Genomic DNA, 17,706 nt, shown 5'->3' with positions numbered 1-17,706 from the left:
TTATAAGTAACTGATCATTTGAGATGAGGAGCCACAGGTAAACAGGCATAACGCTCATCACATCACTCCTAGGGATGTCAATGGCTGCAGAACATGGTGTGCTTTAATCACAGTAGCCCAATGGGCTGCCTAGCTGAGAGCTGACCAGTGACTTTGGCTTTCTGACTTCTGAGGACATCATAAACCACAGGAATTTGATGCCTGCATATATCCTGGTATTGATAAAACCCAGAGAGAGATTTTTCTTGATCTTGGGTCAACTCTTCTTTGGAATGCCTGGAGGCTTAACCCCTTCACACCTCTGGCAGGGATATATTATGTCATATTCTTTATATCTATATCAATATAGGTATAGATATAGATATACAAAAGATATCAGAGACTGCGTCTTAGAGAGATAAAAAAGAAGGGGGGTATATATATGTATACGCACTATTTCTTGTCTTCCTGGGACCTCTTATCATGTTCCTTCTCATTTTCCACTATTGTCCAGCACTTCCATTTCTACTTTTTACTGATCTTCACTGCATTGTGTTGCACAACACGCAAAGTTGCCTCCTTGTCTTACAGGACTTCTTTTGTTCGTGCAGGCTCAGCAATAGAAACTTCATCTTACTGGAGTCCACAGAACCTTTTGCAAGGATTTTGATGCCTAAATATGTGTAGACTATAGCAGGAACCCCTAACCCAGGCTAGCTGAGAAGTAGGGAGCCAGCACCAAAGGGCTGCAATTAAGTAGGCAGCTGGGCAAGGGCCAGCTGTGGAACTGTGTGCAGCCAGGGAAACCCGCAAGGGGTAAAGGGCAGCAGAGGAGAAGGCAAACGTGCAGTTCAGGGCTTAAAACTACAAGAAGAATTCAGGGAACTACAGGCTAGTCAACCTCACCTCAGTCCCTGGAAAAATCATGCAGCAGATCCTCAAAGAATCAATTTCTAAGCACTTGGAGAAGAAGGTGATTTGGAAGAGTCAGCATGGATTCACCAAGGGCAAGTCATGCCTGACCAACCTGGCTGCCTTCTATGATGAGATAACTGGCTCTATGGATGCAGGGAAAGCAGTGGACATAATATAACTTGACTTTAGCAAGGCTTTTGATACCATCTCCCACAGCATTCTTGCAAGCAAGCTGAGGAAGTATGGGCTGGAAGAATGGACTATAAGGTGGGTAGACAGCTGGCTGGATTGTCAGGCTCAATGGGTAGTAAACAATGGCTCAATGTCTAGTTGGCAGCTGGTAACAAGTGGAGCCCCAAGGGTCAGTCCTGGGGCCAGTTTTGTTTGATAACCATCTGGAAGATGGGATGGATTGCACTCAGCAAGTTTGCAGATGACACCAAGCAGTCGGGTGTAATAGAGACACTGGAGGGTAGGGCTAGGATTCAGAGTGCTCTAGACAAATTGGGCCAAAAGAAATCTCATAAGGGTCAACAAGGACAAGTGCAAAGTCCTGCACTTAGGATGGACCAATCCTATGCATGGAAACAAGGTGGGGACTAACTCGTTAAGTAGCAGCTCCGCAAAAAAGGACCTGGGGGTTATAGTGGACAACAAGATGGATATAAGTCAGCCTTTTTTGCCAAGAAGGCTAACGGCATACTGGGCAGCATTAGTAGAATTGCTGCCAGCAGATTGAGGGAAGTGATTATTCTGCTCTATTCAGCACTGGTGAGGCCACATCTGCAGTACTGTGTCCAGTTTTGGGCCCCCCACTATAGAAAGGATGTGGACAAGTTTTAGAAAGTCCAGCAGAAAGCAACAAGAATGGTGAGGGGGCTGGGACACAAGACTTATGAGGAAAGACTGAGGGAACTGGGTTTATTTAGTCTAGAGAAGAGAAGACTGAGAGGGGATTTAATAGCAGCCTTTAACTCCCTGAAGGGTGGTTCCAAAGAGGATGGAGCTACACTGTTCTCAGTGGGTGTGTGTTAAAAAACACAGCTTCAGTTTAGGGCTGATTAAACCCATGTGTCATGCACACACCCTGCTGACTTACCTGCCTCTCTGGCAGGGAGGAGAGGGCGAGCTGCCGCCAGGTGGAGTGGTCCCTGGAATGGGGGGTGGGGCTGGTGCCTCCCTCCACAGCAGCGGTGGCGCCCCCCTCCCACCTCGGGCAGCACCCACCTGCTGGCACCTGGCTCGGGCGGTCCCAGGGGGCACTGCAGCCACGGAGGGAAGCACTGGGCCCCTGCACAGCTCAGGCAGGCAGGCTCTGGGGCTGGGGGGGTGAAGATCAGACTCGCCGCTTTTCTTGAGCAGAGCCTGCTTTCCCGGGCTGCTTCCAGGCTGCCTGTAGGGCTTGCTGCAGAGCTGCACAGTGCGTGGTGCTTCACTCCGCGGCTGTAGGGCAGCAAACTAAAACTTCTTCTGCACCACAAGTCATTTAAGGAGCATTACACCACCAAATTTCCTATAGTGACTGGAATTAATACACAATACACCGCTGAGGCCTGCAAACACCCACACCATTAAAGTGGTACAAAAGCATTTAGCCCACTTTAAAGTGTTGTGCACACATGCCTCTTGTTTTGTCTACGCACAGCGATAGGTGACAGATGACAAAACAAGGAGCAGTGGTCTTAAGAGGTTTACTTTAGATGTGAGGAAAAACTTTCTTGATAGGAGGGTGGTGAAGCACTACAACAGGTTACCTAGAGAGGTGGTGGAATCTCCATCCTTGGAAGTTTTTAAGGCCCAAGTCAAGAAAGCCCTGGCTGGGTTGATCTAGCTGGGGCTGCTCCTTTTTTGAGCTGGGGTTGGACTAGATGACCTCCTGAGGTGCCTTCCAGCCCTAATTTTCTATGATTCTAATACCCAAGAGTAGGCTGAGGGCTGAGCCACGTGACTAGAAGAGACAGAGCTCCAGCCCATTAAAAGCCAGACTCCTGAGCCAGGAATGGCAGTCTGGCCTTGGCTCCCACTGCAAGAAAAGCTTCTGCTGGCCAGAGAGATAACAGAGGGGAACCCAACCAACCAGATACTGAACCAGCAACCAAAGGGTAGGAGATGGATAAGACCTTGGGAATATCCAGAAATGTTCTATCTATAGCTGGCAGAGTAACACTGGAGGACAAAATGTGGCTCATAGAAGTGGGTAGAGGGTCATAGGGGATGCTGAGGGGGTGGGCTGAAGTGAGAGCAGCTTTACCCTGTGTCAGGGAAGCTGGACGGGCTGGGACAAGGCACAAGATGGAGCTGAGGGGCCCAGAGACTAGAGACACATAGAGATCTGAGACAGAGAGCTGGGCCCAAACCAGTGGGCTGTGACTGGAAGCCTGCAGCTAGAATAAAGCAGGGCTAAACCCAAGAGAGCTGAGGTCTCTACAGAAGGACCAAACTGCGGATCGAATAACAACCGCAAAACATGGGTACAGCAGTAGGCGCAGAAGGAGGCCATGAATTCAGCTCTTAAGGCAGTTAAGACCCAAAGAGCCCCAGGCAGAGAGAGACAGACACACACTATGTGCTGGGGTCTAAGCCCCAAGTCCAGTGGACCAAGCTGGATCTAAGAAAAGAACAGAGTACAGAGGGACCCTGGGTTCCCCAGCCTCTGAGGACAGCCTCCCCTCATCTCCTTTAATACCAAACCATGGAAACAGCTGTAGTCAGAGCCATACAAGATTAAGGTGGTCACTGGGGGGCTTCACACCTGTCCTTAGCCACCATCCTGTTACACAGACAAACTAATGAACTTACCTAAATCCTAAGGTGCTACCCTGGCCTACCTTCTGCCCGACTTCAAACTAGCATGATTAACCACTTCTCGGCATTGGAAGTTGTGTGACACCTTGATTATGGACCTAGAGAGCAGTCTGTTGCTTGTGGCAATACTCATTGAGGTTTAGTTTTTTTCAAACAAATACTGTCCACAGCATCCCTGTAAAATAAGCAGGTATGACCCCAATTTTAAAAACAGAAAAACAGGAGAACTTGTTAGTGACTGCCCTAAGCACAAAGCAATTTATTGTCAGAGCCAACAATAAGATTTTCAGAAGTTCTTGATTCTCAATCCAGCTACTAAGTGTAGCTAGAACCAGGGATTAACCAAAGGCAACAAGACAGCTTTCATGCACAGCTGTCAGTGGAATTCTATCCTGTTCTGCAATATCCATCAAATCCCAGGTCACACTGGAAGGCAGCCTACCAACTGAGCTCTACTGGAATGCAGTTCTGTGATGTAGGATGTCTCCTACATAGCAGGAACTAGGAAGAGATTTTCCACTTATGCCCTAAAACAGCTTTGCCTCTAGGTCTGCTGTGATTTAACATTAAAATGTTCAAAACTTCCACATGACCTAACTTTCCACTTTATAACTCGTTATCCTGCACTCTTGAAATCATAAACAGGCCAGCAGGAGACTTTAAAAGGTCTACTTAACAGTTCAGTATAATGTGCTGTAGAGAAGATACAGGAACCAAGGCCCAATATAAACTAAAAAGTTTACTGACACACCTACGGTGAGAAGAAATATCCATGCCTGCAAAAGCCCTATTATACATCAGTTATACCCACGAAAACAGTTGTTATAGAAGTTTAGCTCTGGAGAACCAGATAAGCCACTGGCAAAAAAAAAAATTGCCAGCATGAAGCTGTAGCTCTACTAAGAGGGTTTCCCATAGCTAGAGTGACAAACTCTTTCCATTGTAGACAAACCACACAGGCAACTCCTCGGGTGTCCCATTTCATGGAAGGTATTGAGAAATTAAGGCCCCTGCTACATGTTACACATACTATGTAATTAAATAGTTAATCACACAATAAATTTAGACCAGCCACATATGCAAAGTAATAATTACATGATAAAAATGACTATCCAGTTATATAAAGAACCACCCAGCTATAAAGTTAATGTTTGGAATTGTGTAACAATTTTATAGCTAGCTTCTATTTGGCTTTAATTTGAACATGTAGCAGGGTCCCAGTGACTAGCCCAAAGGCACATATGATTATAGAAGAGTTGGGAATTGAGCCCACATCTTCTGAGTTCCAATCCAGTGCTTTAGCTACAAACAAATCCTTTGACTACTCATCATAAGAAAAATATAATATAGGAAAGTGCTTTAACTACTCAGCACTGCAGCAACAAAGGGCAGATTCAGCTGGATTCACATCTGTTTCTTTATGCTTATATATGCTTACCCTGACTTAAGTCCCTTTAAAAGAGCACATCTTGATAATACCTTGCTTCCTGTGAAATGCAGCCAATGTAATGGCTGAACTTACTCTTTTTACACTGAAAGACAAGCCCTAGAGACTACCTAGGGATCTACTAATAATGAACATTACACCAAAAATTAGGGACTTCTGTTTAAAACAGTTTCATCTATAGACAGACAGACTTCTCAATTCCCTGGCAAGCATTAATAGCACAGATATATCAGCTATGCAAGACAAGGCATGCAATTAGAGAAATGAATTTGCTTGTGTGTAGCACAGTCTGGGACTGCAAACAGTAGTACTGATAAGGTCTCTTTCAAAGATAATAGCCAAATAAGAATTAGTACTGAATGTGGTGGCATCTATAAAGAATCTAGGATCACAGTAGTATGCCCTAGGGCAAGAGTGTCAAAGATCCAGCCTGCAAGCCGTATCATCCAGCCACAAGGCTCTTAAAAGGGCCAGGAATTCAGGGGGTAAGGCCCACTACTGAATTATGTATTGCTTAGGATCACTGCTGTGGCTCACCCCACTATCAAAGGTGCACCGGGATCTGGTCTGTGAGGCTCCTCATGGTCTGGATGTGAGCCAGGGGACCCAGGGAGCTTGACACCTCTGCCCTAGACAGAAAAGTGGAAGGTGATAGCACCCTATTAGTACAACATACTAGGCACTGAGCTATTTCATCTGAATAGTCATCTCATTTTCAAATAAAATATTTGGCCCTTCGTAAAAGACAAAAAGAACCACCTAACTACTGACAAATCTCAATGAATTGCTGTTTTAAGAAAAAAATATTCAAGCATGTGGTACTGTCAGGTTGGACATGGAAGACAAAGTGATGTATGTCACACAAGTTGTGCACACAACTCCTGAATGTCGGGATGCTTCTGCTACAATAATCAAACGAAATCATTAATATTGATGCTGTTTACATAACCATAAATTGGCACTCCACTGGGGTGAAGTGGATGTCATTTTTATTTCTCAGTTGTTTTGATTCAGCTACAGACACAAGCCATAGAAAACCAAAGCCTGAGGAGGTCAAACCACATCATGGGAGCAACAGCTGGGGACTTTTTTTAGGTCACCAAAAATAGATGAGAATTCCCCCCTCCTTCCTATCCTGTCTCCTCTCTCTCCCTTTTCCCCCTTCCCCTGCCTGCCGCTGCCACTGTCCCAGGGGCAAGGGGAGCTCCAGAACCACTCCAACCGGGCTGTATGGGGGCTGGACACACCAGTTCACACACATACAACCCACCTACACATACACACAGGTAAGTTCCTAACTTGGATGGTACAGTGTGTATGTGTGTGCTTGGGGTACCTGGGATACTTGGGGGAAGGGTCAGGTGAGAGAGAGAGTTAAAGTATAGGGAGTTAAAGTTGCCAGAATCGGGATTTGAACCGGTGGACTACAGAGAAGCTGGCTGAGGAACTGAGGCTTGGGTTTACTTATGGTAGACTGAGGCTGGAAACTGAGGCAGACAGCTGAGATATTGTGGGGGGGCAGATGTGGTGACAAGCAGGGGGCAGCCAGGAAAGAAACAGGCAGAAACCTGGTTGCTCAAGGGAAAAGGAGAAGGCAGTGGGGATAAGACAGTGGCAAAGAAACAGGGGGGCTGGAGGCAGAGAGGAGCTCAGGACAGGTATTGGAGGTGGCAGTGAGCCAGAAGCAGGAGAGGGAGAAATGAGACAGAAGTTAGAGGGGCGAGGAGCAGAGACTGGAGCAGGGCCAAAACATAGTAAAGCAAAACCCAACTCAGGGGTCCAAATAACAGTTTTATTACACAGAATACAATATACAACAGTAAGAAACAATACAAACCTAATAATAATACAATATAAAAAAGTGAATATCCAAAACCAAAAACTTGCTACCAAAATAAAAATGTTAAAGCTTATCCTAAGTCTGAGCTCGCTTATGCTTGTCTATAGGGAGAGAAAGAAAAGCCAGAAATAATTGGGGAAGGGAAGGGAAGGAAATGTATATCTATCATATATATATTTTAAAAAAGAAAAAAAATGGGGGTTTTGCTACACCTTCTCACCACACCTGCTCTTGTTCTGCCAGAAAACACCTAGGAGGATCAGACAGGGAGGGTGCCTGCCCATTTCCACCGCTGCCGCTGTCCTGGGCTGGGCCTGGGCTGAGGACAGTGGGGACAGCAACAGCTGGGAGAGGGGGAGGGAGGGGGCATGTCTCTAAGCAGGGAGAAGAAGAGAAAATGGGGATTCTTATTTTCTTTAGGGACTTAAAGACCCCGGATGCTGCTTCTGCTGCATTGTCAGAAAAAGGGGTGCAGCTGTACCACTGTACCCACCCTGGATCCATCCCTAATGTCCAAATGCATATCTTACTGGACAAACATGCCCCTTGACATCTCCCAACAATATATCAAACATTTGTATGTATTGCCATAATATCTGAACAAAATTACTATGAAACACCTCATTTTATCCTCCTGCTTTATGCTGTCCTCTCATTTTCATATTTGTTTGAATCTCCTTAGTATGTTTTCCAACCATTCTGTTTCCCACAATTAATTTTACCACTCCTTTGCTCTCTAGATCTCACCCCTACTTATTCTTTACAGGCTGGCAGTAGGCCTTTATGCTCTAAGAAATCATTGTAAACTACACAGTGTAGATGAGAAGGACAGGATGTCTTCCTTTACACTATCTTAGAGAAGCATTATTCCTCCTTTGTAAAACTGAAATACATCCTATTATTAAGGTGCTGTCTCAAGAAAGGAAGGGAAAGTGTGGAATAATACCTTCTTAAATTTAGAATGCTTAGATGCCATAAGCTCCCAGGAGACAACATCCCAGTCACTATAGGCAAGTTATGATAAATCGTCCCAAATGAATGAAGAATAAAAGCTACCTTACACTTTCTACATGTATCATCTACGAACAATTTTCCAAAAATCACTTCAGAGATAGCATGATTTTTCTTTTTGTTTTTTTCTTAAAGAATGTCTGCTGCTAGTAACAGCAGTGAAAATAACATCCTAACTGTGACAATAGCATGTTATTTTCACAATCCTATTATTTTCACACTGTAAAGGAAATAATGGTTTTATTGGACACTTATTTCCACTTAAGTAAAACTCAAACCCTATTTTCAATTGTGGAACTGAGGTTTGGATTCAGTATCATTAGAAGCTTAGCAGCTACTTAGAGGAGCAGCTACTGCTTTCTATTTGTAAAGGGAGTACACACCACCTTAGCACAAAAACAGACCTCAAAAAACTTAAATGAAACTTGGTATTTCCTGGAAAGTTACCCTTAAAAATATTCTGCACCTATATGTAATTTACACAAAGTCCAGTACAACTACAGCAGTCTTATTTCTAATCAGTTCATTGTGCCCCATATATATGTGCTATATGTACTCAAATAGAAGATGAACCTGAATAAAAGACAACCCCCCAGTAATTAGATTCAATATATGGAAAATTTATAAAAGTTATAATTTTCCAGGTACAGAATCTAATTATTGGAGGTTTGCCTTGAATTTGTCCCCCTTCCCTGCTACAGCAGGGAAAATAAATCTGGGGGGTCAGGCGGCTTCCTGGCCCTCTGCCTCCCCAACTTCTTTCCCCTGCAGGCCCTTACTGTCAGACCCTACCCTCCCTGAGCACATAAAAGCAAGGGGCAAATTTCAAAACATTGACTTAGTATCAACATGCCTGTAATTTGCATACAAGCAAAATACTACTACGGGTACCCATAGACTTAGTTCATGCAGAATTGTTGTATTTTGCCTTTTTTGAAACTGCTGTAAGTTTTAGCACAGGTACTCCATTAACACACTTCTAAGCAACACTTTTATACCTACTTACATATAATAGAAACTATAAATGATATTAGCCCCAAGCCAAAAGACTCATGATTCACCACAGTTCATCGGGCTGGGCCCCAGAAGAATCAACACCATTTCAAGCCGTGGTGACCCCACAGCTCAGCACTGCTTAGTATACTTGTGGACTCCAGATATCCCCTACAAAGGATCCAGGTGCTAATTAGCCCCCACTCATGACTGGAAATGAATGTACAAAGGCATCAAATGAACAATTGGTGCAATCAAGAAGAAAACAGCTCTATGAAAGACTTAAACAGAAATGACATTACTGATAAACAAAAACAACTCGAGTGTTGAACACACTGGAATTACATACGCCAGCGAGACTGAAATCAAACAGAGCTCAAAGGACTACTACAGTTTGAAGTTACGATGTAGACCAGCAGTTCTCAACATGGGGGGCCACAGTCCCGTGGGGGGACGCAAGCAGGTTTCAGGGATCTGCACTATCCCCCACCCCATGTCCCCACTGGGGGAGTGCTGTGGCCTGAGGAGAGCCGTGGCAGTGTCTGGGCCATCACATTAGGTTAGAGCCATATCCCAGTAGATGAGTGGCTGGCAGCAGGGGAAAAAGTGAGAGTAGCGTAGCCCACCCCCCAGCCCCCAGTCCATTACTCCTCATGCTGCTGGCAGCACAACTGGTGTGCGGGTCCCAGTGGCAGCAGCAACAAGTCGCTTCAGCTCCTGCCCATGCCAGTCCAGCCAGGTTGCAGCCCTGTGTCTGCTGTAGGCACATAAATCTGGGGGGGCACATGCCCTCTAACACATTGCCTATGCCCCCCCATGTCACCTATGGATATCCAGAAAAACAGCTGTTGTGGCACAGGTGGGCTGTGGAGTTTTTAAAGCATGCTAGGGGGAGGTGGGGTGCTCCAGAAGAAAAAGATTGAGAGCCCTGGATGTAGACAATGAGCCAACATTAGATTTGCAGCAACCCATTCGATTCCTGAGTACAAGGCATCTTGCAACGACTGTTTGCCTGCTGATATCTACAGATATGCCAATGACAAATTACTTGTAAAGCTTTATGAAGGTACACTGATCAGGTGGAAAGAGAAAGTGGTACCGCACTATTTCAAAGGTTTGTACAATTATACAAAACTAAGGGGACAGAAGCAACTGTGACACCTACAGAGGAACATCATCAGAAAAAATGTCACTCGCATCATGTTCCCTAGGCTGCAATCTCTAGGTGCAAGGATCTGAAAGTCAATGCAGTTTTCACTTAGGACACTCCACTCCATTGATGTATTTTAGTTCGAGCAACTGCAAGAGAAGTGTAGAGAAAAACGAAGACCTCTGTACATAGCCTTCATCAATCTGATGAACGCCTTTCATACTGTCAGCAGACAGGGCCTTTTTACTGTTCTAAAGAAACTGGGCTGTTCCCTCAAAGTGCTGAACATCATTCACTCGTATCAAGGGATGAAGGCAACTGTAATTTATGAAAACAAAGAATCAAACACCTTCAATAATGGGGCTAAACAGAGGTGTGACTTAATGCATGTGCTTTTTAAGATCTACTTTTCATTCCTGGTTCTTCATGCATTCAAGAACACTAATGCATGGAATAACAGCAAACTATCAGCTAAGGTGAAGATATGAATCTACGAGATGTGTGTGCTGTCATCCCTGCTTTATGGTTCAGAAACATGAACTACATACGTTAGGCACATCAAGAGACTAAACAGCTTCTTATGAGACATTGGCATAAGATCCTGAAAATAAAGTGGGAAGACAGACTACCAAACACACAGGTACTGGAGCATGTAGAAATCGTTCTCAAGAAGAAAAGGTTGTGATGGATTGGCCACATCAGGAGAATGGGAGAAGAGTGTATCCCCAAAAATATTTTGTCTAGTGAGATTTGAGATGGCTCTAGAAAGTGGGGTTGCCTGCTATGGTTGTACCACAATGTGTGCAAAAAATGATAGGAAGATGTTCAGCATCAAAGTACAAAGCTGGTAGAAGAGGACAGAATCCTATTTGGTCTGGAGGGAACATCTGGCACTGGGTGCAGTTCAACATCAAGCAGCTTTGATTCAGAGGATGGAAGCAAAGCAAGAAAGAAGAAAGCAGCATGTTGTAAATCTGGACTCCAACTGAAATAACACAGGGATCTATGAAATTTGTAACAAGTTGTGTCACTCGAACCAGGCTTGTCAGCCACAAACAAATTCATCAAACGTCTGACTAGACCTCTTATGTGCACACCATGATTCAGAGGATCAACAGTTGTGTACCTACGTGACTGGAACCAAGTGTTCTTGTTATGAGTCCTGGGATCCTCCAAAATGTCCAGCTCCACCTCATGGAGGACAGGCCCACACTAATCAATGTGTGACAGGCTGAGAGAGTGCCTGATTGAGGGATTCTGGGTAAATTTTGGGGCTCTGTTTGTGGTATCTGCCAGATATTTAAGGCTGGTAAAGAAACAGGAATCACAGGAAATGGGAAAGAAAGGCACAGCTCATCTGTGGGAGTGAAAAGGAAGTCGGAATATATTAAATATTGTGGCTCACAATAACTTTGAAAAGAGAGGAAGGGGCACTACCATGTATCTTATTTAGATGGGCCATGTGTTTTAGGGGAGATGGCATGATCACCACCACAGTGGAAGGTAGTATCTTTTAGAGGAGATGGTATATTCACCAGGTGGTTTTGTTGCCCTTCTCCCTGACCTTGTATGACTTTGTGTAGTTGAGGGTGGAGATCTATCCATCGCACTGCAGGCAGCCTCCCTACAAGTCTACTATAGCCTCCCAATGGGAGAATCTTGGCTACACACTTTATTTTATAAAGATGGGTGATTTCTCCCTAGCTTGCTCCTTTGGCCTTGTGGCTAAGGACATGGAAGACTCAGGGGCATCTGAACCCCAAGTCCTCCAGGCCTGGAGTTTGCATGTAGGATGCCTGGTATCTGAAGCCCCACATGGACCTGAATGAATGAGCTCTGTTCAATGGACTTTGGAACTGATTTGGCTAATTTGGCCTGAGACACAAAATTAAAAAAGGAGGTGCAGTATTGGCTGCATTTAATCAGCTTCATAGCTGGTTTCCATTACTGAGTACATGCTGCTTTTGGCAGCAGTTAAATGGTAGACAATGTATTTAATGAGGTTTTTTTCATATGCAAATGTAGGACAAGGAGCTTTTTTCCCCATGCTGATTGAGGGGAAAAAAAACCTAATTTTATATTTGAGTAAATACTGTATTTCTTTTAAAGATTTATTTCCAGGAAATAGTCTAAGTTTGTCTTTCATTCAGCTACTAACAGGCTGTTTTCTTACCTTGTGGCTGTTGAACAGTGGCTGCTGCTGTACAGTAGCTGTGCTTCTCACTACAATTTCAGTTTCACATACAACATATAAGCACCAATTCAAAAGTTGCCGAAGTCCTTGTCTAGAAGAAAAACTGTGAGTCTATATGACAAGAAGAACTGAAAATATATTTCCAGGCTTCTCACCCATCTCCTTTACCCTATCTTATTTTTTCTTAAACTATTTCACTCAATTCTGTTGTGATACAGTTAACTGTGTTTTAACTTTCTTACAATTTACTGCCTGCCTCTGTATTTAGAAAGTAAGAGATACTGAATGTCATTTGAAGGCAATATTGTATTTTCTATGATTTATATTACACTTCATGAAATATTTTAGTTTAATGCATATATGACAGTACTGGGCACATGAGATAATTTTAGTTTTGCAGCAAAGACATCATTTAGTGCTATTTACTTGCAAAGAGAATTAGATAATCTCTTATTCTCCTCCCCTAACAGTGTGGCCACTGAAATCTGTATTATCTGGTTCACATTGTGAAAATGTTGTCACTAACAAACCCTACTCAAACCATTAATGGGTTTGAAAATACAGTTCTAACATACATTCCATTTATGCTGAATGGGTGATCTATTTTTGATAGATTGGTCACAAATACTCATTTGTACTCAAGACTTCACCTTTTGTTGAAAAATAAATTCCACCAGTGACCAATGAATACAACATAAAGTTAGATTTGTGTACACTGCCTTTCATTTCCCAGCTGTCTCTAAGGCTACAAACAGATGTCATTTTTGTCTCAGAATTAGCCGTGCCAGGATGCGTCCTAGCACAGCGGATCTGATTGACTGGCAGATACAGATGCCACCTGGGACTCTGCCACTCCCAGGGCTTCAGAAGCCCAATACTGCAGGGCAATAGTCCTGGCTGCCTGGCTCAGGTAACCTCCCAGGGTACTTTGCTCTGCAGTGTGAAACACGTGCCCCAGAATCACTTACCTGAGGAAGCTGGAGAGCACAGGCAGTCCCAGGCTGCAGGGATTACACCATAAGTGAACAGACATCCTTCATGATAAAGGTGCAACAAACTGTCACCAGGAATCACCACAAACATTTTTGGGGTATCTGGGACACAACAAGGGGCAAGAAATGGGCTTTGTGCTGCCAAACATTTTTCCAGCAGAAAAAGGACAATGTCCATTTGCAGCCTAAAAGCTTTTCAGGGCAGTCATCGTATTAGATCAGACGGCCCACGAGCTGGATTTGCCCCACCAGCAAACTGGTGAGACTCGACCCATGGACGAGTGCCTGCCCACTCCTGCCTGGGGCAGATGCCCTGCCCACTGTCTCTGGCCCTGGCCAGCATGCACAGCTTCCCAGGGGGACTACTCCTGGTGCTGCTTGGTTCCTTCTCCTGCCCCTGCTGCACTGCTCCAGGCAGGGGAGAAGCTGCAGCCAGTCAGCTCCTGCCCCAGCATGCTACAGCCCCAGGCCACCTTCCACCCTCTGCCTGCCTGCCGCAATGACCTGCAGGTGGCTGAGTAGGTGGAAGGCGGCTGGTAGCTGGAGTCCCCCATGCTGGGCCAGCACCTACCCAGCTGCAGCTTTCCCTCCGCCTGGAGTGACACAGCAGGGGCCAGAGAAGGAGCCACTGGAGGCCAGAGCAGCTGAACAGTACCCAGGAGGCTGCAGCCACAGCAGGAAGCTGTGCACGCTGGCTGGGAATGCAGTGTGGGCTGCCCTGGGTAAGGTTCAGCCCCATGAGGAGCACCACAGAGGCAGCTGCAGGTCAGATGGGGGTGGTCAAACCGCACCTGAACCTGCATTGCCTGGGCAAACCCTGCTGCACGAGACCCCTACCGGCCCCACTTCTTTGCCCCCGGCCAGCTCCTGGGACCTTGCACACAGACAGCACCCCCCACACACAGCCCCCACGCCCCTCCCATACAATAAACAAGAATAAAACTTTATTTTCCACTATTGTGTAATTGCCTTTATATACACTACTCAAAAAAACATAAAGCAAGACAAAAACCATTTTTTAAATAAAATGAAAATGTGACAGTAGATTTTTTAAATTTTTAATATTTTTTTTATCTGTAATTTGTGAAAGTGATTTCATCTAAAAGATTGTGTGTGTGCGGCCCTTGACAACTCACCAGAACTCATTCAGTAAGCCTCCAGCCGAAATAAACACCCACCCCTGTATTAGATACAATCACCATGCAGGCAAACATGGAAGCTGTTACCTGATCTGATTAGTGCACAAGTAACCCGAGTTAGTTTTATGTTGAGAGGGAGAACATGGAATCAGGACACAACAGGGAACACTTTACTGTTTTTGAAAATTTGCCATTAGATTTATAGATCTAATACTCTCTGCTATAGCTATAAATATCTATACTGAACTTGCTAAGTATGGATCACAAGAAACATGCCATAAAGATGGGAGAAAAACCGTGCAAGCTCTAAATACCGTGTAGCTGTCATGCTGCATCTTTCCTCAGTAAATTTTAAGGTGCTTCATAAAGGTGTTATATAATACTTTACAGATGGGGAAACTGAGGCACAGACCGAGGCAAGGTCTTGAGCCACATACAGGTGTTTACTTCTAGTAGTGGAAAATTTCAATACTAGAAATGATTCTGAGAGAGGGAGCAGTACAGGTGTTCAGCTTGCAACTTTCCCCCCTCTCCCCTGATCCTTGCACCTTCCTGAGATTGGACTGACTCCATCAAGAGAAAGCATGGGGAGCAGCAGCTGCTCTAGTACTCCAATACCGAGGGGGGCAAGAGCAGTCAAAGCCCTTGCCCACTCCTCACACTGGGGACTCCAGTGCAAGGAACAGACAGGGACTTGTGATGCTCACTCCCTCAGCTCCTAGTGTCCCAGAGCTGAAAGGACTGAGCAGCAGGGAAAAGCCCCCACCCTCACTGGGGACCTTGGTTTGAAAAACTGGGAGGGAGCAATAGGCAGCTGCCCCCCTCACCTTCTCTATAATGGGGTGACTCCGGTTTCTGGAAGGCACAAGGGCCTTTTCTGCCACGTGACTCCTACTGGTTTCCAGGTCATACTGGTTTATTAGTGGTGCCTGCCATTATTCCAAACTGACAATAGTGTTTGACCCCAACAAAAAACACAGCTTAAACCACTTACTCTTGAACACAGGATGGAGCCTGTTTACCCAATAGGCTGAAGATTAGACCTCCAGCTGAATATGCAAGGTTGCTAGGGGAAGTGTACAGCTTTTTGCTCTCCCAAGAGTGACTTCTACCAGGTGGGAGATAAGTTATATTTCGGGACCTCGTCTAACCTCCCTTCCCACGACCTGGAGCCCAGAGTGGCGCACGGGGAGCTCCAGGTGAGGCCCGAGCGGCGTGAGGAGACTGGCACGATCGCTGCCCGCACCTTGCGCCCCACAGCGCCCTCGCCTCACGGGCCATTCGACTGGGGGAGGGCCTCAGCAGGGACAGCACCCCTGCCCCGCTGCACCCTGGGCAACTCATGCCTGGTGACCCTTCTGGGGCACCCCTGACAGCACCCCCATGTCCAGTATGCTCTCCCTCACCCTTTGGGGTACGCCCCGTGCCTAGTGCCCCCAGCCCTAGTAGGGCATCCCCCATGCCTGATGCCCGCCCCCCCAGTGCCAGGTGCCTCTCCCCCCTCCGCATGCCCACATATCTCAGCTCCTGGCCTGCCCCCCCGCACAGCCACTTTTGTTATGAGAGAAACTGAGCAAACACCTGTACACTCACGGCTTCTATCCGGAAAGCTATAATTCTCCGGGCAGGTAATGCCTTACATAGCCTAGATCAAAGTTACCCAGCAGGATAGTGGCAAACTGGGAACTAAAACCCACCCCACTAGTGTTTGGTGGTTTTTTAACCAGTAAAACTGTCCTTTGTCACTAAAATGAGATCAACAAACTGCGATTGCAAGGAACCAGTGTTTTGTCAGGTAGAGGTATCTCATTTCAGAACTACAGTCCCCTGAGATGTGATTAAACAAGCGTTTTAAATTCCCTATTCGTGCACCAGTACCAGGAGAGTTGTATCAGGGATGAACACTGCCCTATTTCAATCACCATACACTGTAACCCCACTCACAATACATCTCAGTGACAGTGTTAAAACACCAGCAGTTTATGTACTAGGAGTGGAGTTATACTGAGGGAAAATATTTTTGGGAAATGTTGGTAGACAAGTCAATGCTTAGCAATTAATTAAGCAGGTCTGGCAGACATTTTTACCTTGGAGTCACAAGGCTTAATTCTATATATTTCATCAATTTTTCCTCACTGGTGAGATAACAGCAAAAGCCTTCCAGCTCCACACAATTCTAAAAATGAATGATTTTCAAGGGGTAAAAAAATCCCCCTTCCTGTAGGATCAAAGTCACAGGGATAGAGTTATCTAAGGAACACATCCACATCCTTATTTTAATCATCATGGAATTTGTACTTCCCAGTTCACTTACTTACCATAATGTTGTCATTTTTTAAAGCAAATAGGTGCCACCCACAATTATATAAAATCTGCAAATGGATAACTGCAGAATAAATGCATAACAACACAATTCATGAAGATGTATATATAGTTACATATTTGCATATACATTCAACTGAAAGAATTAGAGGGTTATTACCTGCTTGAAAGGGAGCATGGAAAGGGCATTACTACATCTTGTGACTTGTAAAAACAAGAGGAGCCCCCTGGGACCTGGAGCAGTTGACATAAATTAGTGCAGCACTCAGACTGTTCTAATGTACACCAGGAGACAAAGATGCCCTCAAGTTACCTTTGTCTCTCATCTCCTCTATGACACTGAACACAGTTGGGGTGGATCAGAGGAATCAAAAAGTTTTCAAATATAGAGACAAGCAAACAAAATACTTGCACAAAGAAAGACCCAGAAAGGAAACAATTTAAAAATGGCAGTGTTTATTTATAAGATAGAAGGTTTATGCTTCTTGAAAAAATTGTTTCAACAGAAATCCAGAATTAGTGCATTTGCTTGCCTGTCTTCAAAGTCAGGGAGAAAAGATGGTTTGGGATTTGATGATGTGACTTCAGAACATTCCAACAATCACTTGATAAGAAAATGCCATGTATTAACTAAAACAAAGATACACATCAAAATGGTATTAATGCTGCTTTCCTAACAAGATGCAAAATTACTTTAAAATGATGCACTGTACTTTTAGCTTTCTCCCTTCAGCTCCCTGCTCTCCCAAACACAAAACTCCACACAACGTATCAACAATCCATTTGAAATGTGCACCCGTGCAATCATATTTTATTTTGTGATACAACTCTGTTGAAAATTGCATGCAACACTGCACAGCCTTGAGGCTGCAATCTCTTGCAAACTTCAAAGGCAGGCTCTGTGCAGTTGTCTCTCAGA

The 17,706-nt window shown here is 44.9% G+C and overlaps 1 protein-coding gene across 1 annotated transcript in view; it reads right to left on the bottom strand.

Annotated features, from left to right (window-relative positions):
• Positions 1-17,221: 17,221 nt before the first annotated feature.
• The window catches only part of PPA2 (pyrophosphatase (inorganic) 2), a gene marked incomplete at its 5' end in the record, with an annotated part of 57,371 nt that continues 56,886 nt past the window's right edge, over positions 17,222-17,706 (bottom strand). Inside the window, one exon of the mRNA XM_019533964.1 lies at positions 17,222-17,417. Within this exon, the coding sequence (XP_019389509.1) occupies positions 17,389-17,417 (29 nt within the window). The remainder of the gene's footprint in view (positions 17,418-17,706) is intronic.

This window comes from Crocodylus porosus, unplaced genomic scaffold (assembly GCF_001723895.1).
Source record: "Crocodylus porosus isolate Cpor-Errol unplaced genomic scaffold, CroPor_comp1, whole genome shotgun sequence".
In the NCBI taxonomy this organism is placed as follows: Eukaryota; Metazoa; Chordata; order Crocodylia; family Crocodylidae; genus Crocodylus; species Crocodylus porosus.
Note: the sequence above shows the minus strand (reverse complement) of the source record. Positions and strands in the feature narration are given on the sequence as shown.